At 37.9% G+C, this 26565-nt stretch overlaps 1 protein-coding gene across 2 annotated transcripts in view; it reads right to left on the reverse strand.

The window, feature by feature from the left end:
* The window catches only part of CIT (citron rho-interacting serine/threonine kinase), a 70431-nt gene that overhangs the window by 18503 nt on the left and 25363 nt on the right, over positions 1-26565 (reverse strand). Inside the window, exons 13-25 of one of the 2 annotated variants that reach the window (XM_072351012.1) lie at positions 26014-26133; positions 22245-22415; positions 21922-21981; positions 21311-21364; positions 19999-20139; positions 19482-19607; positions 16473-16568; positions 14835-14951; positions 14321-14430; positions 11691-11865; positions 10184-10381; positions 7933-7986; positions 201-398 (exon numbers count right to left, since the gene is read on the reverse strand). In XM_072351012.1, the coding sequence (XP_072207113.1) occupies positions 201-398; positions 7933-7986; positions 10184-10381; positions 11691-11865; positions 14321-14430; positions 14835-14951; positions 16473-16568; positions 19482-19607; positions 19999-20139; positions 21311-21364; positions 21922-21981; positions 22245-22415; positions 26014-26133 (1620 nt within the window). The remainder of the gene's footprint in view (positions 1-200; positions 399-7932; positions 7987-10183; positions 10382-11690; positions 11866-14320; positions 14431-14834; positions 14952-16472; positions 16569-19481; positions 19608-19998; positions 20140-21310; positions 21365-21921; positions 21982-22244; positions 22416-26013; positions 26134-26565) is intronic. The other variant, XM_072351011.1, reaches the window with a different exon arrangement.

Genomic DNA, 26565 nt, shown 5'->3' on the forward strand with positions numbered 1-26565 from the left:
GTGCTAAATTTCTTCGCATAATAATACAAAGGGAAGTAACAAAAGTTTTGAATTCATTTAAGTACTCGAGGAAGGAAGACTTAAGCAATCATTGGTCAAACTGCGCTACAGGCTGCCAGATGTAAAATAATTTTTAGCTTTTCCAGTAACCAACTATCTATCACAGAGAGATTGTGATCCAGACTTATATAAAGCCTTACTTGTTTCTGACTGGTAAGCTGCATCTCTCGCTCAGTGATCTCTCGACGGAGATGGTCAACTTCACTTCGCAACTGGACAACCTCATCATTGGCCCCCGAGGCCTCATCAAGTTGTTTGGACAGGAAGAAATTCTGATTGTTCAGTTCCGCGTTGTCTTCACTGAGTTGGTTCAGCTGTTCTTCCAAATCTGTAATCACCTAGAAAGAAAAGTACATTAGATTACGCGTCAGCGAGTACAGTTTGTTTTGAAAAAGCATTCTCCTCTCACAGAAACGTTTACTGCCAAGCAAGAAGACCACTTGGCTTTTTTTTTTTCCCCCTCTTTTTCAAATCTACACACAATAATGAGTATAAATTTGGTATAAATTCTTTGAGAGAGAGCTGCCATACTCAAGGTGCTGTGCTGGGAGTCAAGAGTTCTGGTTGTATTCTCAAACCTGCTGCTGACTCAGTGTGCTTTTGACAAACCACTTTTTTTTCTTTTTTGCCTTAATTTCTCCTCCAGTGAAATGAGGCCGACACTTCTTACAGAGACTTTTGAAGTGTGATATTTAAGAAAACTGAACAAGAGGTGCAAAGAAGACATCTGGATGAATTCTACTAGCAACCGTTGGGGTTACTCTATAAGCAGCACTTATTAAGTAGCCAGAAAAAACAGAAAAACTGAGAAATATACTTCATCGAAGTAATATCAGCATAGGAGATATGACGAAAAAAATGTGGCAGCACAGCAGACTAATAGAAAAATCAGTGAAAAGCAGAATTTCAGCGAGCACAATAGCCTTGCCCTTAACGAAGTGGAAGAATTTATTTCTTAAATCAGAATAGCATTGTACTACAATGCTTTAAACCACATTCTGCTTCAGTTTGAAGAACAGGAACAACAGTGGGATCTTCTCACAATTCTGTTTAATTTGTTATGAGTGAAAGGCCATCAGCAGCGGGTGGGTGAGTATTTGTACCTCTTAACTAGTAAAATGTCATCACAATAGAAGAAAAAGGATCCTCAGAATAACATTAACAAAAAGAACTTCAGAAACTAGAAAAGCTCTATACAATTAATATTCAACTATTAGAAATACATTCAAGAGGCATTTTTGCCTAGATGTCAAAGAAAGGTGAATAAAACACTTCATTAAATGGGAAAAATATAATACCTCAGAACACAGTTGGCCACATTCAAATGTAAATGTTCCAATTTCCTACACAAGTCAAGCATGTAAATAAATAAAGCAGTAAAGTGTTGCACACGTCTCTTCTCAGCTATCTGAAAAGATGACAACTACTTCCTTTTGGAGAACCTGTAAAGCAGGTATTGGCTGCTTCTTACCCCTCCTAGATCTAAATTTGCAGTATTTCATTTTTAAACAGTTGGCAGAAGAAGTCCCACTGCCATCATTCCCTGCTGGGTGAAGGGGAGATTCCTGCTACCTGTATGTTTTGGGTCAAATCAAAGTGATTCATCCTCTAACACTGCTGATAAAAGTCTGATCATGTGGTTGTTCCTTGAGCACTTCCACTGCCCTGTTCAAAACATGCATCTTATCTGCAATGCTCGAGACAAATTTCCAAAGAACTCAGACTGTATCATAAGGATACTTTAGTGCCAAATTGTAGGGATACTTGTAGAAGTATTTATGTAAACAAAAAGGAACAGAAGAACACCTGCTTTTACAATGTTTTGCCCACCATTCCTACAAACAACACCGGCAGTTTCTACTAGCTGCCGGATCAGATAATGCCTTTCTTTTTCTTCTACCTTTATTTTGTTTTCTGCTTACTTAACCACACTAGAGAGTTTTAAGCAATCTGTTACAGACCTTTGGTTTCTTCCACTTTCATTTTATATATTAATTCAAGTACTTTCTACGAAGTGTCTTATACTGCATTTGAAATATGAGAGACCTGAGGGCTAAATCCAAAATTGATATGGTGGCATAAAGACTTAGTACTTCAAACTGCATAATTCTCCTTTAAAAACTATATTTCAAGACAGCTGTATTCTTTAACAGCTGGAAGTTAAACTCTATTCACCTTTATTCTATGTTCTAAGATTTTGACTTCTTCCTCTGGATACAACCAAAATTGAAACAAACCATCAAAGTGACTTGGCTTTGAACACAATATACAACCTACACAACATAATGGAGTTAGAAATTCTTTCATAACCTTCTGTTTTGTTGGTTTTTTTTCTTTTTCACAGGGAAAAGGGAAATATATTGACAATTGTTTTTTAAATCTACCTGCAGGTATATATAACCCAGCAGGGTTACAGAGTTCATAAGTGCCATAAAGCTGAAGGGGTGATCCATAACAGTGTCACAGGAAAATGAGACGATGTGTGATGAAAATGTCTGTCCTGGGAACCAAAATCAAACAACACATGATAGGGGATGTGACCTTAGGCATACATGCATACGTACATACAACCTATGCCAGAATCCCATACCTGAAAAGAATTAATAGTTTTAGGCATTTTTCTTTTCAGTTAAGGAACTTCCCAGGCAAAACAAACAAACAAACAAACAAAAAAACCTGAGCTATAGCTATGAAGTTAAATTTGTAAATCTATATTTATGGAAAGCCTGCACTGAAACACTACTATTGCTTTTTAAAATCCAAAACATCATCACAAAACTCTTCAGATCTGAAGTTTATAAAACCACCGAACACTTGAAAGCTCAGGGGAGTACTTCTGGGCCATCCAGGCAGCACTATCTGCATCATGCACCATCACCCACAAAGCCAAAGAAATGTTCTCCTCAGTCTACGGACATCTTCATGTATGTCTATGTACATCTTCAATGCAGCAAATCCAGAGAACTGAGATAAAGTCTAACATGACCGCGCCAAGCTTGACAGACTGTTCTCTACATACCACATCTGAGAACACAACTCACCATCTTCTCTATCTATGTGAAGGTATCTCACTTCAAATATTATAGAGTTACACAAGATTAAACTCCAGCCAAAATGATCATACTCAGCACAATTCCCTCCCCGTTGCACAGTATCAGAGGGGTAAAGTGTTTCTATGTTGTTATCATATACAACGCACAAAATTTAATCCATACTCTCCGTGCATCAAAACTACAGTCAAAATAACATGGGAAAGGAAAAAAGAAAAAAGAAGCAGTTTTAGAATGCTCCTAACTGCAGTTTGTAAGCTTCTCCAGATCTGTGCTCAGAGCTTTCAGGAAGTTGCCTCTGTTCTTAGATGCCATCAACAAATGCACAGGGATATGTTAGGATACTAGCAGGTTGCCTGCTTCAAAATGCTATCAGCAGCATGTTACGTGGTGTTTAACTCAGTTTTCAGCACAACCTTCATTCAGAACTTACAAACTAATGCATAGTTTTACTCCATTCATTTCCAGTCCCACCCCACCGGTAAAGTTCTGACCTTTACCAGAAAGTTAGCTGTCAGAAGTTAATAGGAAAAAAACAAAAGCTATCTCACTTCCCCAAGTTATCATGAGGAGCACATGAGAAAGTACCACCATCACTTCCTTTTAGCTTATTACATGTGGATCTGAGAGATGAAGCTTTTCTAGCAGAGAAAAACCAAGCATCTTAATGGAGCAGAATATCAGGCCTCTTACTGACAACAGCTGAAGATGGATGCTGGTCCTGTACATCTACTTATATGATGAATACATAACAACCAATCCCTCACTTTCCTTCCCTCTCCATGATCAGACAACATCAGTGACATGAAAAATACCTTACACTGAAATTTCAGTCTCCAAAAGTTCATCATGGCATGGCTTGCAGGACACTGCTCCTGTTAGCAGCTGCAGAGCAGTGGAATATTTCGCCATCTGAGTTCCCTTCCTCCTCACATATGGTCTCCTGTAGACCCCCATCCTTGTCCTCAGAAGATGAGCTGCCACTCCAATCACGAGCCTCACTCTCAAATCACAGCAGTCATTCACAATATCACCGCAACACCCTAAAAATCTATGACTTTCTGCCAAACTCCACGTTTGCCATAAAATATTTCATGAAATGAAACAGCTCCTCCCAACCAACAGACAGCTGTAAATGCACATACTCATGGGCATGCACATCTATTTTTTTTGTTTGTTTGTTTTATAAATTTAACTAAGCCATGAAGAAGTTTTTTGCCTGGGTATCAGCCGAGTGGGAAAGATCTTTGGTAGAGAAAAGATAATTTAGCAGAAGTATGTAACACGTCTGGACATCATTTTGAACATGTAAGATTTACTCCTGTACCTCAGCTAATTGAGTCAACATGGAATCAGGATTTTAGACTGAAGTCGGAAGGAATTTTTTTCATGCCTTGCTACCCAATCTCCTGGAGGTACAGAATCAAGCCTGTTAATGCTTAAGATAGCAACACGCAACGCTGACCAAATAAAACCCTCGAGGAGGGGAGCTAACCCTGGTTCTAATGATGAAATCTTGAATAAACAGAAATGCAGTATTTTATATATATATATCTTATATATATGTTAGCATTTTTTAAAAGCCACTCTCTTTTCTAGAATAAAAGCAATAGCCTGCATCCCCTCTTCTTCCCCCCCGTCCCCCCCATAAAAATGGGAAATACAGGTGGTGGCTCCACAGAATAACATTAGTATTTTACTGAGCTGACTGTAAATATACTTTATGGGACATATTTTCTTCTAATTTTTTACAGAAATTACTGCCTCCTTACTGAATTATTTCTGAATGAAATTACTGAATGTTTTCTCCATGAAAGGATCCCATCATTAGTTAAATAACTTAGTATCATTCTTGACTCCAAATGTGTTGATGAACCAACAAGAAGCAATAATTAAACTCCAGATGGAAATAACTGACAAAAGTGTAAATCTTCCTATTTAAGAAAACGCATTTTATTTCTAGAGTGCTTGCTTACTGCCAAGAAAATAACTTCTAAAACTCAAACGGATGGTGATATTTTTCACAGAGTAACTCTTGAAAGGTAGAGAACGAGTCCTTTCCCCCTCCATGGATTTGTGGCTGGGGCTGGCATTGCGATAAGCCATCATCCTGTGTGTTTGGCCATGTTCACTTGTGTGTGTGTGTAGAGCAGGTACAACAATATGCAATTTTTACTGTAATTATCTATCCTATCACTTACTGCACAATTGAGGTCTCTGTGGAAAAAAACAAAAGCCAGTATTTTCTTTTTGGCTCCAACAGTAAAAAAAGACATGTTGCAAGATGAAACAATGCAGAGCTACCAGAGCAACAAAAATCACAAAGACAAAAGAAATTAAGACCAACAATAAAACAACGATAAGATTTTAAACTGACAAACAGGAAAACCCGAAGTAGTATTGACTTGCGTCAGAGACCTCAGCAAAAGGAAGGACAAGAGTGCAGCCATGGTACAAGGAAAGCAGATGCATTTTGAGGTGTCACTGTCCAACACAGATGAGGCTGAACCATCTGGAGAAAGCACCATAGCAGACATTACTTGATTCCTCACTGTCCAATCATTTCTCTCAGTACTCCTCAGTTAGAAGGATAGACAGCTACAACTACTTACAACACAGTAAAAGAAAGTTTCTAGCCACGGTCAATTAAATTATACATACATTTTCCTGGGCTGGAAAGAGAATGTATGATGAGCATGTATTATTCACATAAGAATCATTTCACTGATTTGTTACTGATGAGGACGTCTGATGCATGATCTCATACCACTAAAAGACCTGCAATGCACAACACTTAAACATCCTTTTATGCAGAACATTCAAACCTCTCAATGTTATTGTAATCTTTTAGAACCGCAGAATCACCCAGGTTGGAAAAGACCTCCAAGATCATTCATTCCAACCATACATCTACCACCAATATTTCCCCACTAAACCACATCCTTTGGCACAATATCCAAGCATTTCTTCAACACCACCAGGAACAGTGACTCCACCACCTCTCTGGACAGCCCGTTCCAGCACCTGACTGCTCTTTCAGAGAAGAAATTGTTCCTAATATTCAACCTAAACCTCCCATGGAGCAACTTGAGGTCATTTGCTCTGGTCTTATCACTAGCTATGTGGGAGAAGAGGCCGACCCCCTACCTCGCCAAAACCTCCTTTCAGGGAGCTGTAGAGAGCAATAAGGTCTCCCCCGAGCCTCCTCTTCTCCAGACTGGACAATCCCAGTTCCCTCAGTTGCTCTCCATCAGACTTGTGCTCCAGACCCCTCACAGCTTTGTTGCCCATCTCTGGATACCCCACAGCCTCAATGTTTTTCTTGTAGTGAGGGGCCCAAAACTGAACACAGTACTTGAAGTGAGGCGTCAGCAGAGCTGAGTACAGGGGGACGTATACCTTCTGGTCCCACTGACTACACTATTTCTTATATAAAAAGTTGGCCTTTTATCTACCTGAGCACACTACTGGCTTACATTCAGCCAAGAACATGGGTCATGGGTCAGTCTTCACTGAAGGAGAATGCCTGCCACACTTACAAAGCCAAAATTCTACAACAATGAGATAACAGGTTACAACCTCTGGAAGGAAGCTTGCCATGCAGCAGAACACAACTGGTTTCTGCCTGCAAGGAGATGACAAGTATTTTCACAGAAAGCCACCATTCTGAAAAAAGGCCAAGACAGAACAAACAACAGAAAAGATAGCTATGGGTGTAGAATGTGTGACAAAGATCACTCAGCATAAGCAAAGTAGATGACAAAAAACAAAGTTTATGTTGCAGAATTTATTTTGGGTGAAGATTAACACAGTTTGCTCAGCCCTACTTCCTCAGTGCTTCACATCAGTATATTCTATGAACAGAATACAAGAATCCCCTTGCTCAGCACTGAAAAGGAACTGTGCAAAACACAGCAAATCTTATATGGTATTTTTGAAATAGGAAAACTTTGTTAGATACTTGGTCATCCAGCACAAAATAATTAAACTTGAGGAAATCACTGGAAGTGGGGAAACAATCAAGATTAAAAATAAACAAACAAAAACACACCAAAAAACAGCAGTTAAGCTGTGTTTACAGAGCTATGTAAGGAAAAAAGGCCTACAAATATCAGCAGTCAGTGTTGATCCAGAGGAATCAACATTTCTGTACTTCATGTCATTGAAAGACTTGACTCCATCAAGTTTGAAGACAGTACTGATTTGCAGGATCTCCTATCAATAGCCAAAGACCTTGAGATCTGCCTTGGATTGATGCAACGTGTAACGAAACAAGTCAAGACCTCAAGTAATATAAGGTAGAAATTAAGATCCTCACATTCTTTCTGCTCTTTGAACAGATGACCACACGTCACTATATCATTTTGAACTGCACACTTTGTCTCTTCAGTCTTTAAATTCTTCTTAAAAACCAAAGTAGCAAGAATGCGTTTCCATCAGCTCTGGCCTAGATCTACAATGCAGCTCAGGATTTGGACAGGCAGATCTTTTCTTCTCCTTTTGAGTAGAAAACATCTTTACCTACAAACATGTTTGCAGCTGCTTCACCATTCTTATTAGCTGCACTGCAATGAGATATTTTAATTTACTTTCTTCTCCAAAAAGAAGAATAGTGTCAATTTCACAAATGGAATAAAACCTCACAACCGAGGTTTACCCGAAGCCTAAAAAAAAAAAATCAAATCCAATCAGTTCATCTCCTAACACCTTTAGGACAGAAGTCCGCATTGGGAACTAGTGTCATCAAGGAGTAAGTCAATAAATTGTTTGCTTCCTTATCCTTAATTTCAAAATAATTCAATGATCTGTATTTAATACTCACTGTGCAGCTATTACGAAGGGCTTCAAATTTACGCTGGATTTCATCTCTATGTGCCTAAAGGAGGTAAGAAGTTAATCATCAATTTTTCGTACATGAGAATTAGAATCCAACAGCTGTTGCTAAACAAACTGCAGAATAATCTACCAGCAAGCAAAGTTTGGAAGGCAGATGCCGCACGCTATGAAAGCACTCTGTAGTGACAAAGAACTGATCAGCAAGAGTCATATCCTACTTAATCAAATGTTTCCAATTCTGAACTACTTAGAAAAATGCACAAATTCAAGAACTGAATTATATAAAACGTTCCATCTTAAATGGTCACCAGATGACTTATTGATTCCATGTTAAGTCTGTACATTCTTGACATAATTTTGAGTTAGTTTTACTTCCATACTCAGATTAGTATTTCATACAAAATAAATAACACATACAGTTTAATGCTTGCAAAGGAAAAACTACAATGAAGCATTATGCAAGCTACTCCAAACAGCACTGCCAATCTACCTGAGTCCTACCATCAAGCACCATTTAATCCCAAGCCTCTCTAAAAAGCGGTGATGAAACGCAATAATCAATTCTTTGGAAGACAGCATCCAAAGTATTGGAAAGTACGTGCACTTATTTTAAAGAAAGCAGTATTGCATGCACCATTTTACCTCCTGATTTACAAGCAAAGCATGACAAAGCAAAAGTTCTTGTTTCAGCCTCATGGCCTCTCACAAAATTCATTCAGACCATCAAACTGATTTAACAAGTGTAAAATGTCATACGCTATCTGGAATCTTAACGAACAAAAGGTTAGCGTGCCAGCGCACCCTACTACATTTCTTCATTCAGAGCATTTTTTGTTACAGCTAAGAGGCTAAACAGGAAAAACTCTTTAGCAGAAGTCAATTTTGAGAGCTAATACATTATCTTACCACAACAGGCAACGTGAAAAATAAAGTATACAGAAAAAATGCCACATCAAAAGCACTCCAAGCCCACTGAACTGCACTGTCTTACAACAGCTGGTTCAAAAGCCCTGCCATTTTGCCACATTAACTGAAGCAGTAACTGAGTGACACACAGGTCATATACATTCATTCATTTTGCTGACAGTGTAGGGTAAAGATATCAAGCACGTAATCATCGCCCCATTAGCAGTGATAATAGCAGCTATGGACAATTTTCAGCTGGCAGAGGACCATAACAATTTTGAGCAAAAAGAAACTGCTGCCACGTTCCAATGAGTTATTCTTAAGCCTTGGTGTTGCTGCAGCATTTTCCCAGCGTGCACCTGCTTAAAGGCAACTCCAAGAGCACAGTTCTCCCATTCTCCCACCCAAAGCACAAAGCTAACACAAGCACCTAGCTCAGCAAATCCCTGCTATCCCTTCTACAACATAACAATGGCAGAAATATTCTGAATGACAGTTATTTATCAGATGTTACCGGACAAAGAGAATGCACATTTTCAACACTTCATAATAACTGGATTTGAGGGTCATTCAGTGAGGGTTAAAAGTGGCAGATGAAGCAGCAGGTCACGTACGTCTCCCTCCCCCCTACTGCCCTCAGAATCCTTTCTGAAGGAAATACTTCTTAGAATCAAGCAATGTGGAAGCATCTTTTTGTACTCAAGAGACTGCAACCTGCAGCATATAATTTAGAATTATCTTCCCAGAGAGGGGGAAGGAAAGGGGAAAGGGGGCAATTTAAATTTTCTTTCTTCCTTTATGCCATTCACACATGTCACCAGAGACTGCAAAATGCAAATAACAATTTTTAAATGAAATCAACACTGGAATAAAATTACGGTGCTTAGCAACACTATTTTCCTAGTTTTCGTTGCTGTTGTTTTTCAAAACAAGTATAAAGCAGGTAAGCTTAGAGAAAGAAATCATCAGAACATTTCTGATCAAGTACCTTCAAATTTGTGATACATTATTTAAATAAGTAAACCAGAGAACAAAGCTCCTAGCAATGACAATTTCATATGTAGCTTTCACCTCATCACAGAAGTAATAGTGTTCTTGCAAGGAGTCTTATAAGTTTGGGCACCACCAATAGTACTACCAGGAAGCACACACAAGGTTAATTTAATAGACAAAATTTGACATCTTAGACATCGCTGCCTCTATCAACTCAACACACAATTAGTGCCTTTTTCTGAAAAATGAAAGAAATAAAGAGTAAAAAACACATATTTAACCTCATTTTAAAACATGGACCTTCTTAGTTCTAATCTAGTACCAATTTCAGGGCTCACCGTGAGAGCTTGAATCTCTTCCTCTGCCTCAGCTGTGGTCTCCTCAAGTTCAGTTTTTGCTTCACGGAGCTGATTCTCCAGGGCTGTCCGGGCAGCCTGCAGCCCAGTAATTTGAGATTCCCGCTCCTGGAGCGTCAGCTGCAATTCTGTCAACTGCCTTTTGAGTTCCAGCTTCTGTTCTTCATGCTCAAGACCAACCTGAAGAATGAAGAAGTAGCATCCAAACACAAGTTACTTACGAAGGAAAACACGGGCAATATAGTCTAATTTCAAACCTCACTTCACGATGACATTGCCATTTCTATCCCAAAGCCACATCTCTACAGATTGCTTAAGTGGTTGACAAGTCAAGAATGCTGCTTTGTCTGCCTAAAAGCTACTCATTTGCTTAGGAAAAGATCAAAAGCATTTTGAAATGAAAAAAGAAAACAAGAATAGTTCCAGCTGTGACTCAAATATCACATATAAAATGCTGATATAAAAAGCATTACAGTTGAAGTAGTTTGTGCTGACATTTCTTCACAGAAATTACTGCATATGAGAATCTTTAGACATAAAGACAATACTAATCTTCACATGTATAAAAGTATTTAGGTTATTTTTGAAGAAACCAAGCAAATAACCTTGCTCTGAGTTTACTTGAGTAGCTTCTGTTCAAGGTTTTCTTGAGGCACAGTCAAGGATAAACATCATTTCCAGAAAGGGAAAAGAAACAAACAAGCAGCAAAACAGACCTCCGTGCTCAAACCAATTCCAAATATCAACACTTTCCTCAGTCCGTTTGCATCCCACGTGACTCTGTTGCGTTACAGATGTGAGAGAAGCCTGCCTTACACTGGTCCCAGCCAACTTCCAGCCAAACAAGGACAAGTGCAAGTCATCCAACCCTCTTAGCTAAAGGCAAAATTTCAGTCTGAAATGAAAACTATCGGAGCGAGACCGGAGAAGGTAAAAGATCTGAAGTGGATTCAAACTAGCTTATATAAAACGAAAGAACTAAAAATGTAGCATGGGTCACAAAAAAATGCAGGTTTTCATATTACTGTGGTTTTTTTTGTTGTTTTTTTGTTTGTTTGTTCGTTTTTTGAAAACTTTAGAAAAATGAGCATTAGGGAATAAGTCTCCTGTTTTCTTACAGCACTTCTGTTGTGTCATTTGCTTTCTATTCTGTAGACTCCAGGCCTACAGCTAAGCCAAACATTGTACGTTGCTAAGCTTTAATCCAGCTGAAAAATATCATATTGTAGAAAAGAAAAACACAGATGTGATTCTGAGAAAGCAAGAAGATGTAAAAAGCTTTACACTTACTCCAATCAACAACCTGTTGTATTTTCTCCCCCTCCAGGAGAAGAACCCCTGGGGGAAAAATACTGATAGACTAAATTAAATTATTACACATTAAAATATCATTTTTAAGACACAGAACTAAGACAACTTAATCCTGATCAACACTGTAATACTTAAAATGCGATACATTCAAGTAAGTTTGGATTAAACTCATTTTCACCTCGCGCAGCCTAGTCTCCAACTCTAGCAGGCGGTTCTTGTCAGTGTGATCTTGGTGACTCATCTTTTCCAATTGTTCCTCTAATTTTCGATTCTGGGCCTCTAACTTTCCAGCTTGGGTTTCCAAGTAGAACTTCTGTTGTCTGAGCTCTGAAATCATCTCCTCTTGGGCTTTCCTGATATAGGAGAAATAAAAACAGAAACCCAGTGCTTTTGCACTACATAATTCCACGAGATAAGAGAAATCAAAGGGTTTCCGGTAGGATTTTTGTTCATTTGCTTCTAGAAGATGAAGTGGACCTAGAATAAGTTTTTAAATTGACCTACATCGAAACCATGATTTGTTGTCTCTAAACAAAATCTAAAATGTGAATGAAAATAATTACCTGTGTGCATGAGAATTTTGACCCTGCAACCTCTGCTCAAAGCAACAGTTAGCATGTGAAATGGTATTTCCATGCAAAACAAACAAACATGACTCCTACATTATTTACAACTCCTAGAATAATTTTATCACACATTGGAAATTTCTTTCCACTTCAAGTCTAACAAAGCCCTACATATATTAATGAATTAATATTTTAACAAGTTCACTGTGAGAGAAGCTGTTACTAATCCTATCTCAGAGAAATTGTGTGGTTTGCCCAAGATCAAATGGGAAGGCTTAAAAAAGCTAAAAATAGAACCCAAATCTTCTGACTCACACTCAGACTTCTGTGCATTGCACATAGAACCCTCCCCTGTCATCCTGAGTTCCGTGTTGTTCTTTGTTGGGTTTTTTTAGTTTATATCTACTGATTATTGGCAGACAGAACTGTCCAATGAGCTACCTGCTGACAAAGCTGATGATCATTAGCTTCCTCACATCTTGATGGCACAAAACCTAGCCAAGCCCTACACTCCTTTGAAGGGTTTAAATCACTAATTCTCCTCTTCAAACATGCTCAGATTGATTGTAGCTTTTGTGGATTCAAAATGCAGTCCAACAACAGATTCATACATATTCACCACCACAGTTCACAAAATAAGCACAAACTCATTAGCTATCTGCATTTATAAGCACAGGCATAATAAAGCAAATTTCCTCCCAAAATGCTGTTGATTCTGTAATATCTTCTAGCAATTCAGCAACATTAGGTTAATTGACATTATTTCTTAAGCTATTCCAAGTAATATTTTCAAGCATTATTTTATTTTCCTTGTTTTCCACTGAACTCTAGTGAAGTATCCTGCAAACAGAGGATCATCCAGTTCATGCAAGGTCTTCTATTCACTTCAGCACAATGACTACAGCACAAGAGCTTGAATGTGCTTCCCAGGTACATGCTGAGACATTACTTGCATTTTATTTCAGACTGAAGATAAGTTATAGCTATTCCCATCCCAACAGACTTCCTGTGTGATTAACCAGAAGTCATCTGGAGCATAAAGCAACTCAATTCAAATTTCCAGTTATTTCTGTGAATATTTCTGGCTGTTCGAGCTAGAATAACTTGCCAGATATTTGAAATATAGTAAAAATTGGAACCATTACATATCTGGAGGCATAATCAGCACTGAAAAGAAAAAGAAAAAAAAACAACAGCAAAAAAAAACCCACAAAGCAACACTTTGCCAAAATTCAATCTTGGTTGATTCTATTCAATATTATAGGTGAATCCGTCCAAGTGCTGCCCACGGAGTGGGCAGTGCTGCCTAACATTGCATCCAGCAGCTGATGGACACTGAAAACATTTCTGCAGACAGCCAAACTTAATGAATCTCCAAACTCAGGAAAAGCAAATGCTATTTTAGCCCTATCCTGCGAGGCATATCAAACAATCTGTGCTCCTTCTATTGAAGCAGAATGCATTTATGTTATTAAAGAAGCAAAAGCATTTTTAAGAGAATAAGGAATCCAAACTGACAAGAAAAGCAAAATAAATTCAAGTAGACAGAAAGATTTGATAGGGAAAAGGTCCAAGATTTCCTCCATATTTAACAAATAAGAATTCAACACAAGAGCAATTGCTGTTTACACAGTGATTCAAGATGGCATTAGATATTGTCCAGTAGAGGTGACTTATAGAGAAAAAGTGAACTGAAACAGCATTCTGAAGCTGGGACGTCTTATGTTCCATATTACTTCTGCCTGCTGCAGTAAAAAAAAAAATCTCATCCTTGCAAATGCTCCTGGCTTAATGTCTAGTTCTTTTTACTTGTCTTCTTAGCCATCAGGCAGGACAGAATGTTTATGACAGAAATATATGTAACATTTTCCATTTGAATATTAAGTTACTGCCAAAGGAGCCAAGGAAAATAAAATATTAACAATATGTATGTTAAAAAAGATATATATGCTTCTCCAGAGGTATTTTAGACATTTAAATTGCCAGCATTCATTTAACATAATTGGTAAACCTACATGAGACACCAGCCACAAGAAAGGCCCCAAACAATTTTGCTTGTCATATTTGGGAAAACATGGAAGAAGAAGTGAACCACAGCTGTTTGAAGAACATGCACATTTAACAGAAAAACAAGCAGAGTGCACAGCAAGCTTGTAACAAAGGACTGGTTTTATATTTAGAGAAAAGATCCTACTGAGGACTGTTCAGTGGTGACCGGTGTGATAGCAGCTGCTATACTTACATGTTCCTCTGGGTAAAAAGGCTGCTATTTGCAGCCAGTTTATTGGCCTCAGACAATTCCACTATTCTCTGCTCCAGTGACCTAATCTTCGAATCCATTGCATTGATCATCTGAAAAAGAGCAACGTGCCTTTGAGATTACACAATAAAAGTGATTTTAAAAGCAACGTTTAAAAAATGTTTTGGAAATTTTTCCAGGAACAACACTAAAAGAACATTGATCCAATGGCTGAGAAAAAGAGCATCATGGGGGCCACTACTGAAGCTGTTTGCAAGTACTTCCTGCTGCTTTAATAACTAGAGGAAAGCAACCATTATATTAGCAACTTACATTTTACTTTTATGAAAATATTCTTGAAGATCCCTTGTAATAATAAAAAGAAAGCACCTTTTAAAAGATATCCCTCAAGACAGTTCAGCAGCAATGGAAAAGCTCAAACAAGGTTATCTTGCTGAAAATCACTGTCTCAAAAAAGCTCTTAGAACACTCTGATTTCCAGTTCAACTACACATACCGCTTTCTGTTCAGCCAGGACTTTACATTTCTCACGTGCTTCTTCTTCGTGTCTTCTGAGCATATTCTCAAGCGCTTCCTTATCAGCAAGATCTTTCTTCATCTGGTTTTCCAAAACCTAAATGAAGGCATTACTTTTGGCTAGATTACATCCATTTCACAGGGCAAAGCACAAGCAGGAAAAAAAATCATCAACACTGATAATTTTTAATCAATTCATCACATGTCAAGCAACATTAGACCCAAGATGCAATGGCGTGAAAACCCTGAAACTCCCCTCAGCTATCTCTGAAGACTGAATTTTATGATGAAGTTTGATGAAGACATGACTTTCTTTTTTTTTTAAAGATATTTACACTGTGCTCAAGAAACATCCATTAGTTCTTTAGGTCAGAGGTACAAAATGAACGAGCTAAGACTTCTTTTTTGTGACACAAATACTGGGTACAGGGCTAAAGTAACTATTTGGTGGGTTCTTTTGTTTGTTTGTTTGTTTTTAATTAAATATATGGGTTTTGTTGACAAGTCCTGAGTTTTAAATCAGTTGTTAAACTGAACATCGTTTTCTTCAAGGACGGGTTTTCAAAGGCACAAAGAAGTGTTACAGACACAACTCTTACTAGAACTTAACAAGTCTGGGCACCACAGGATATCTTTTACCGTTCCAGTTATAAATATCTCATGCCTTGAATCTCTTTCATCTGCTTTCCAGATCCCCTCTACTAAACCCTATGTCATATGTCCCCATAATTCACCGTCTGTCTTTTCCTTTTAACCCTTTTCCAAGCCCTGTCATCTTGTCCAGTTTCCATCTTAGAGCTTCTCTTTTCCCAAGATTTACTTCTTGCCTTCCTACTTTCTGTCTCTCTCATTACTGAATACCACAAGATCTACCAGGAAATCTTTTCACTTTTTCCCTTCTCATTTCTCCCACAGAAATACCTTTTTTCCTCTACATCCTCTCACAATTAAGCTGAAATATAAAGTCCTAGGTAAACCTAATAGATAAAAACTGCTGAGAACAGGTGATGTTTAGTACAGAGATCCTTACAAAATGCACTTACTGGCTGATGTATTGCAGGCTCTTTAGAAAAATCCTTAACCACAGCACATTTCCCAATTTGTTTTTCCTAGTTTTAGATGGTGTCTATAATTCTATTTCTAACTGTATGTTAAAGTCTTATACTACCCTGGAAAAGACAAAAACAAAGTGGGTGGTTTCTGTGGCTTCTTGGCAGATGTTACAGCTCCAAGAAGGTGGAAATTTAGAAACATTCTATACTCTGAAATCAGAAAATCTTCAGTAGGAAACAAACTATTTTTCAGGATGAGAGATCCAAAACCATTTAGTAAGTATTATTTTGTCAGCAATGAACAAATTGCAGTCAACAATTATGTAATTCCTACAGTTCTTACTTCAACTGTCACCTTAATACAGCATTAAAAACAGATGAGGTACAAGGACACTGACTACAAGAAAAACTCACTCATATTTCACTAATCTCTCTGAGCATTTCAGAAGTTGTAACCAAGACAGCAACTCATAGGACATAGCAATCAAAGCCCAAAGGAAACACATTTTCCCTGAATCCCTTCTACCCACAAAAAGCTTGTGGGAAGATAAGAAGATTTTTTTTACTTTGAGTTTTTCCTCATAGAATTGTTCCTTCTGTTTCAGCTGCAACTCCAGATGTTGTGCTGAGATCTGAGCCTCTCGATGCTTTTCTTCCAGCTCCTAAAAGCAGCAGAGATTTATATTCAGACACAGATAGGTTGTGCACGTGTGTTACACAGACACTGAACATCCATTGTCATTTTTTTAAGGCTCTACGCTGTATGACCACATCATAGAAGGAAAGAGGGGGAAAAAAACAACATTACAAGAGCTGCACATGATCAGTTTTAAGCTTTAAATATTGCTGCTGACCTGTACACTATAGAGACAACATACTGCTAAAGACAAAGATTTCTACTTCCACAATAAGAATCTGATTCCCAGTAACATATTCTCAGACAGGCCAAGCATGTTTTGTGAAAACCAGCAGTTAAAAACACTCAGAGCTGCAGTGGCATGGCATCACTGGAAGTTCAATTTATTTTTAACAAGGTCTCTCACTTTGCTTTCTCACAGAAGGTCTCAATAATGGGGCACTGCCATTAGGCTTTTTATTCTATATACACAGAGCAGGACTAGTATTTATTTTGCCACGTTCATCAAGCAAATGTTGTCAGAATGACCGTTTATAAATTGTTTTGAAAACGAGAAGTACAGGATGCGATATATATGGTAGATGGTACCAGACTATTTTTAACCTCTTTACCTCACAGCCGATAGTTGCAGCTATGCACAGCAAGACTGAGATAATTCTGCATCTCAGAGGTTAGTTATTTTAGTAAGAGGAACAGTCTGCCGTGTGAATCTATTATTGGGGATATATCTATAAACACCTTTCAAATAGTACACCTCCCAAGAGCCGAGCTTAGAACTTTATGTTCCTTCACTGTCATATTTGCCATCCTAACAATTTCTTTAGTACATCAGGCAGATCCAGGTCTGTCATTCACTACTGCTGGGTTGGCTGCTGCACAGACAAGTTCAGGTTTTGGGATGCATGCAGGACTCCTGCCTGCCTTCACTACTGCACAAATTCCCTTTTCACATTCTTTTCTCCCCCTCATTTTGAAAACCACACAGATTTCTTTGCTCCAGTAATTGCAGTAGACCTCTTTTTCCAGAAGAGGAAATCAAAAAGGAGGTTCACCAAAAGTAGGTCAGCTATCGTGCCAAGTACCCGAAACTTCTGCAAGAAATGGAGATTACTGCTTTTTTGCAATTGAAATCTATCTCCCAGCAACAAGAGGGACAATTCACCTCCCTCAGAAGCCCACACATTTCAGGTCCTGGCAGAGAATCAGACCACCAGATCAGCAACAGTTTCAAAGCTACCAGCATTAGACTGCTTACATCTGAGGAGCTTCACCAACTTATGACAGGCATTTAATAGTCTGTTTGCACTTAAAAGGTAATCTTTTTACCATTCCAGTTCTCACCTACTATTTTCTATGTAGCTCTAACTTTCAATTGCTATTAGCATCATAGCAACAAACTACACTTTCAAGTACTAATAAGTATCTTGTTTCTTACTTCTTATTTAATTTTATGCAGGCAGATCCAGGAGGACTTCTTAGGTACTATATGAATACTGCACAAACCCAATCCAATTTATTCAACAGTGTCTACTTTATCCTATTCAATTCTGTATCATCAGCACCTCTGCTATCCTTCTGTCCTTTCTATACCAGCACCTCTGCTATCCTTCTGTCCTTTCTATACCAGGAAAAGTCAAAAGTGTTTGAAGAGATCAACTAGAGGGAAGTAAGAGGGCAAAAGGGGGGGAAAAAGAAAACAAGAACTCACACCCTGTAGTTCCCAGATCAGCTGGGACTACCAGCTGCAAGGGACTAGGAATGAAACTATAGGATTATTTTTTTAATGCCTGCTTGACATGGTTGTTTTTTGTTTTATAAAATAACTCTGCATCTCTCCAATCTTCTGTCAGAACTCCATGGAAACTATCTTTGAGAAATGCTAAACATATCCCATGGAGTAAAACAATTAGCAGATATTTCTGCATTCCCTTCCAGATTTTCCTCCACTGAGAACATAATCAAAACCAATGAACAATCCCCAAATATACACAAGAGGCTTATGCAACAACAATTCAAAGTTTTACACCATTTCTAAATATAAAGTTGGCTCTGTGCCCAGCAAAGCCATAGTCTCCCACTTACCATGCATTCATGTCATCAAAACAATCTGAAAGAAAGAACGCCACCAAAGATCTGGTTCTACCTTTTCATGAGAGCTCTCAGACATTCTGATGCTGAAGTCTATCTATGCAGCTGCCACCCAGAACAAATATGGGTCATACTTGTCCAAATAGGGTTATATGTTTCCATTTGGCCTTCTTCAAGTATGTCTACTAATAAAAATAATACCTTTTCATTCTTAGCATATTTGCAACAGAAAAAGAGCACTCATTAGAAATGCTAATTATTTTAATTACTCCGAGATTATGGTTCTTGTCCCAGGGAAGTATTTGAAATATCTTCTGTTTGGTTCCCTGTAGACTGAAGTACCAGCTCAATATGAAGTCTTAATATGTTAAACAATGAGAGAAACAAGAAATTGCCAACAGAGATATGTGGGTGCAAATGGATTCCCAACAAATATTACCTTTGGAGAAGAACACTTTAGATGACTAATTTCTCACTGCTACAAGGAGTAAGCATTTCAAGTGGACCTGGCCTCTAAATTCCTTTGCAATTTAGTTTAAAATCTAGATATCAATGTTATTATTATTGCAGTATCCTGTACTGAGTTCAGTGTGTTCCTACCAAGACAACCAGAATTTTAAAGCAGTCTTAAGATTACAGGTATAGTCATAAGGGTTAGGGTATAGTTTGTAACCAAAAGGTGCAAACAGAATTTGAGAACTCAAGCTTTTCCAGTATGGATGGTACACAAAATGAATCCCTTTATTCAACAATTTCCTCCTTATTCAATGCAATTCTATGTCTTCTGTTCCTTTCCTACTCCTTTCTTACAAACTCTTACCCTTTATCTTTCATTTTCACCTCTGCTCACCAGAATTTTTTCTGCCATCTGTTGAATCTGTTGAGATTTAGTCTGAATATCTTCCTTTAGACGGTTTTCTCTTCGTTCCACAGTCTCTAATCTCTTCACTTGATTCTCCAGAGAATGGCGCCGCTCCTGCAGAGCAATTAGGAAACGCTACTTAGGCTAACCAACAGAGCACAACCACAGAGCAATGGGTAGTTTTTGGAAGAAGTGAGCTAACGCTGATTGTATAGTTGCCTTTTATATTTGAAATCCTCATCACGTCTCAAGTCCCTTGTCCTAATCACAAGTCTTTACTGCTCCTCACTGAAAATAACATCAGATTCCCTGTAAGCTTTCTTCTAACACATAAATTATATTAATTAATATACATAATTGAATAAAATAGATTAATGTCTAACATTACTTTCCCACGAAGACTTACTACAGAAATACAAGCTGTACAGAGTCATCCAGAAGAGGGTTCCTGAACTGAGACACATCCCAATAACTAACTAACACTAGACAGACATTCTTCACTCACCTCTGCTTCCAGCAATTTCTTTTTCATGCTTTCATTAGAATCTTCCCGATTTTGAAGTTTCTCTAGCTCCTTCTCAGCTCTCTCCTTAGCTTGACGGATATTCTGAAGCAGTTCAGTTGCCTCTGAGCTAGCCTTCACAGCCTAAGCCCAAAGGAAAACACACATATAAGAATTCTTGCGTGTCAAAGCTCATAATCCAACAGTAGTCAACACTCTGAATAAAACTGATACAGAGCTTTCACTTAGCAGTCTAAAAGTAAGATAGCGTACAAACGTGGTCAGGAACCCAAATTTTAACTTGTTACCTAATTCTTTTTTTTTTTTTTCTTTTTCTCACACAAACACACACAAAAAAACAAGAACTGAAAATGCAGGAGCTCTACATGTTTGTCCTGCTGTACGTCAAGTTTCTAGTTGTCTTTATTTACTTGGTAGTCCATCCCAAAGTTCAGTTCAAGTTTTTGGAAAGGGCTGACAGAATACTCTTGCTAAAACACTAGGAGAATGACCTGTTGGCCTAAGGATAATTTCTCTGAATTACTGAAAAGAGAAAAGCAGGGTGAAATGTGACTTTTTTGAAATCTTGTAAGTAACATTTCTAAATAATTTTGGCTTTCTATCCATATTCCAGACCACCTGCCCTCAAAAAAAAGCCCTTTCTGAGCAAGTGTCAAGTTGAAAAGCTCTCTCAATGGATAACCATGATGATTCTTTCTTCTCTGGTTAAAAGACACCTCCCAGAAGTCCATCATCTAGCATAAAAGTTTTCATACTGTTCTTAGAGTGCCTGATTGACCACACCGCAAACATTAGATACTTCCTGTAGCTTACATTGCTAAGGTATTTTATTTCCGTTGTGAAGCCTTAGCATTCAGGTTTTTTTACTGTGAATAACTGAACTGGAAAGTGATTTTGTAATTAAGACAGAGTATACTGGTACACTAAGCCAAATTCAACATATATTTTATTAGGGAGTTGAAAAAATCTGAAACTCTTGGCTTCAGAAACAAGAGATCAGTGCACTGCATACAGTATACCCAAACTGGCCTTTCAAATCAGAATTTCTCTACACTACTCCAGTTCTGACTCAGCTCTATTTGTAAAAATAAACACTGTTGACATGTCTCAAGAGCCCAAAGCATAGTGAAAACAACAAGGATTTCAGATATCAGCTTCCACCCCCTTTTCCTTATCATCCCCCATGCTATGACTAACTCTATTTCTGAGGATAAAACAAAGTGCATTCCTCCTCTGCATTAAGTTTTCACTGGAAAATCTTGTGGAAAATTCACTTTCACGACCCAGACATTACCTTTGTCAGCTTTTCCTGCAGCTCCTGGATTTTGGCTTGCTGCTCTGTATTGATCTACAGTTAAACAGAAAGATGGGGAGGGATGAAAAAAGGGTGGTAAAACCAAAACCAAGAGATGGCTCTCTACTTATGATACCATGTTTATTTTAATTCACTTCCTAAAAATCTTTGTTCCTCACAAAATGCCCCAGGGCAAATCCAGTCCCATTTTACCCACTTTGATTTCGTATTTGGTCACCAAATAGATTGATCAGTATGACAGAGCAATACTCAGAATTACTTCTATTTTTCATTTGCTATTCTTTACTCGTGAACAAAACCTTCATGTATCAATAACCTAATTCCCAATTCAGATAAATGTCTGTCTTTGCCTAGCTTCAGAGCACAAACAATTAAGAACAAGATGCCAAAGCACAGCCTTGTATCAAATGAAAAAGGAAAGTGATTCACACCATGAAAACAAAAGGGGGGTGGGAGAGGGTGGTAGGGTGGTGAGGAGAGGGGGAGGACGTGAGTCTCTGCGTGTCATTGAGTAACCAAAGACACTCTTAGTTTTTGTGCATAATATGAAAGACCCAGGAAGCAAACCCCACTACATCAAAGTAACATACCTTCTCTAATTTGCAATACAATTCTCCTGCTTCGCTTTTTCCTTGATCTTTAACCTGTAACTTAAATATAAAATATATAAAAGTCTCAGGAAGAGTTTCAGTACACTGTTTTTCTACCCCATCAGCGCTCTGTGTAATTTAAACACAAGCAGTTACACAAAACATACAAAACGTTGTTTGAAAAGTACAACAGAAAGATCTTCTGTATTAATTGTACAACTCTACACTAATCTTTAGAGAACTTGCATACAACTTTTGTTTGTTTAAAACAGCACTAGAAATACAAATAATCAACTCCCCTCTCCCAGGAAGCCTTAAACTACCTTTTGCAATTTGTTGTGACATTCAGTAGCTTTACGCTTAAATTCTTCAGCGGCCATTCGAGACTCTCTCAACTCCGATTCATAAAGATCACTACGCCTGCGAGCTGAAATAAGATCCTCTTCCAACTGATTCATCATCAACCTCATTTCTTCCACTTGAGCTTGATACTCCTGTAGTTGTGGTAAAAGGGTAGGAAAAGACGTTATGTTTTATAGGCATGAGAGGAAATATGTGGAGCAGCAGAGCCCAGAACACCAACTGCAGGCAGGAGGTGTGTTTAAAAACATGTAGAACAAAAGTGAAGTATTAAACAAAACGGTGACAGCTAGATAAAATAAAACATCCATGGTGTTTCTTCCTGTTTGAATCTTTCCATTTTCAAGCCAAAACATCAGAAAAGATAAATCACTGCATTTTTTGAGAGTGGCTTTATTGCAGAAAAACACAAACACACACCTATCTATCAATAGATTAAAATATCTACAGATAGATATATCTACATACAAGCAATTGAAGTTACTTACATTTCTGATCTCTGAAACAAAAATGTGCCTTTGAGATGATGTCTCTACTAAATGCACAGATACTCCTTCAAGATATATTTTCTCAGGCTGATTACATGATAATTACCCCAGATCTGCACAGTTTGGATAGAAGAAAGGAGAAGCAGAGGGATAGTGTAATATTGTGGCTCCTGGCCATCCCTTATTTTCTATCAACAAAGTCAAAGAGGAATGTATTTCTGTAGGGTATACATCCTAAATCAAATACTGATTTAGAAGAACTTTCAACCCCCTCCCCCCCCAAAAAAAAAAAACAAAAATCAACCCACACACATTTCCCATAAAAAATATTTGTCTATATAGCCAAAAATAATGATTCTCCATGCAGAATACTGCAAGAAAGAAAGAACATTCAGGTAAGAAAGGTGTGCGGAAAACAAGAACATTTGAATTGACTGTCCCAGCTGAGACTGGGTACTCATACACTATCTCATGAAATTGCTTCACATTTCTTCACTGGAAAAACATGAGTTCTGCTTATTTAGCCTTTACTAAGTCCTGTAAGTATACATTTTTATAAAAGTAAACCAAAAAAATAAAGTATTTATTACGAAGCTAAGAACAAATACAAAAAAAAAGCACATCAGGAGCTGCGCTAAAGATTTGAAGGACTGACAGTGGGGGAGTCCATTTTTCTTTGCATTTTAGTTATGTTAAGACTCCTGACTACCCCCATATTCAAAAGACTAACGATCTCATGACAAACTCAGGTTTGTCATCACTCCTTCCAGACAGCCAGCTGTCCTCAGACAAGTGATTGAACACAACCCTCATGTCAGCCTGTAATTCGCTGCAACACAGAGACCTCACGCTGCTGTTTAAAGAAGCTGAGACTTTAGCAGATAGCTTTGCTATCCATTACAGGGAGTATGGCAGAATGGCTCTTTGGGTTGCAATTCCCAAAGTGACTCTCCAGTTCACAAGGCAAACACTCCCCCCAGTCACTCCCTTTCTATGGATGGTTCTATTTTCTTGCTGGAAGGAAGCAGAGCCTTTTGATAATATGTGAACAAAAATACATTGGCTCAAGTATTTGTTTCACACAGATACACTGATGAATGAAAAAGGGAGAGTCGTTTGAAGAAATGTGTCTGTTAAGAAATCATAACTCATGCAGAATCTTCCTACTAGAGTCAACTTGATCAGAGGATTACAGGTATGACTACCATTGTCAGTGTGAAAATTAGTGTTTGAGAAGGAAGGAAAAAAGGGGAGGGAAAAGAGAAGAAAGAGGAGATAATTAGTAATATTTCAGTTGTTCTCATGGTCAAGTAAATAAAAACAAAAAAACAGACTACATCACTCATGAAGACACCAAACAACGCGTCTTGAATATACACTGGTCACAGTTTAAAGATTATCAAGATGTATTTAAGCACATATGAATGGACAGGCAAAGCTTAGGGCATATTCCTTTAAGCAAACTAGGTCAGGGTAGTTACATACAAATGAGCAGACCTTTCTAAACATATGAAGAATCTGATGAGCTACAAATTGATTCATTCATTTAGGCCTTTACCAAGTAATGGATCTCTAGCGGAGAAGAAAGGTGCAGTGAGGTTCTAAACCATCCTTTCAAACTCCTAAGTGCTCGTGCAAAAGTTGTCCACTCAAATTACATTAATGGATTTCATGGATGCCTGGACTCAATTAACGTTGAGTTCAAACAAATACTTTCAAAAAATAACACACGCCAAAAACCAAGAAACCCAACAACCAAAAAAACTTCAACACTCTTCAAGTACCCTGGGAGAGCTGAACCTTCTGTCTTGCCCTGCAAACACCAAACGCTTAATTACTGTTTGTGAAGATTCCAGTATGCTGTTAATTCTACTGGCTCTCTTTCAAGATTGGGGTTTCCAACAGCAAAGCTTGAAAAGGACTCTCCCATTTCACCTCCCAGTTCCCACTGACTTAGAAATCATGATCCATGTCTTTACTGGCTAAGTTCCACCTGCTGCTATGAGTAAGCAAAAACATCTCTGTATATTTTGCAGCATTCTTGCACACAGGTCTCCAAGACCCCCACAGATATGGAAGTCTACAGCATATTACAGATCCATTTGCTGACCTTTTCAGCTTTTTCACTGTGAATCTTCACAGAACAAGTTAAAAGATTCTGAGATGAAATATTTGACTGAAAAGATACTTGCATTATATTTCCTCTATTAAATGAGTCTGTACTGCTCAAGAATCTATTGATGTTTATCTTTACAAAAAATGTTCCCCATTTCAATATTTAAAGCGAGCTTGCTAATGAAGCATCAGAACAGAGTAATGAGCTTTAGATCCCTTGTATTACATAAAAGAACCATCCAGAAAAATACTGTAGAAGTCTTTGGAGGCCTGCTACATCGAGAGGGTTGGTTTTGCATTTCATAACTTTTTACATAAGTGCTGCTTATATCTGGAGAATTATTACCAAGGTTTCTGGGCTTCCTTGCCTCAAACACTGTAAAACTAGGCTACTAATGTGCTTTGAAGATGAAAATCATCAGATAATTGAAAGAATTGTTTGAACTCCATAACAAATTTCAATTTCTTTAATACAAAGCGAAGCTATTGATTCACAAAACTGAATGGGGCTCTTTCTTGTAGAATATTTTTAATCCTAGAAGCATTCACATTTGTTACCATATTTTTTTATTTAATTTAGACATTTTCCTCATGAACAACAATACAGATTAACAAAAGTTCAACCTTTTCCTGGTGGGAAAAAAAAATCATGAATACTTTGGCAAACGGATGAAGTTAGGAAAAGTCCAATTAGGGACCATTGGCTCTATTTCCATAAACAGATGAGCATTTCAAATGGCCAAATAAGAAAAAAAAAATTAATTAATTCAAAAACTTTAAAGCTGGTTCAGTTCCTTCCAAGGTTAAGATTCAAAAACACGTTTAGAAATCTTTATAACTTGAACATTTAAAATGGATAGCTCATTTCTAATGCAGTGTATTACTAACGCATTTCAACTTTCTCCTAAGCTGGCTTTACAAAGTACCTTCAGGATCAGGAAAATAAAACCGGGAAGTTTGGAGTTTGTGCTTAGTTATACCACTTCTCATTTAGTTTAAAAAGCCACGTGAAAACACACAGACTGGAAGTTATTACAAACAGAAAAGGAAGCCTGGTAACAGAGCTAGAATATGCCAAAGAATGCATGTGTGTAGGTAGCCACTCTACTACCCACAGAAGCAGGTATACCTGTTCTTTGATCTCTTGCAGTTTCCGGCTTTGCTCTCTGATATCATGAAGTAGCTGTAGTGCCTTATCATCTTCCTGAGACACCTCCATCCGTGCCTGCTCCAGGCTTCGCTTTAAGCTCTGCAGAAAGTGAAACGTTCAACATACAGTCTTTGTTTTTTCAGGTGATTGTATAACAAAGATCTTTAACTATGCAAATTCCTCCTTGTCTGTAGCGAAGCATCAGAAGAAAACCAAGGCACCAATGGAGGAACCATCAAAAAAAAAATCACGACTAGGGTCTTTTATCTGGATAGAATCAGCCCATTTTACAAACCACATTTACTACACTGAAATCATAGTTCAAATCCCCACTTTCTCACATCAGCCTTGGAGACAAAAAACAGAGGTCACAGAAGGCATCTATTATTGACAGCATTTATCCATTTTTTATCTAGTACCATTAATTCATAACCTAGATACAATCCTTCACCTTCACATTACTAACAATCTCATTCACTTTTTCTTGTTGCTCTTAGGTGAGTTAAATCCTTTAATCACCATTAAACTTTT

Source organism: Excalfactoria chinensis, chromosome 16 (genome assembly GCF_039878825.1).
Source record: "Excalfactoria chinensis isolate bCotChi1 chromosome 16, bCotChi1.hap2, whole genome shotgun sequence".
NCBI classification, from domain to species: Eukaryota; Metazoa; Chordata; class Aves; order Galliformes; family Phasianidae; genus Excalfactoria; species Excalfactoria chinensis.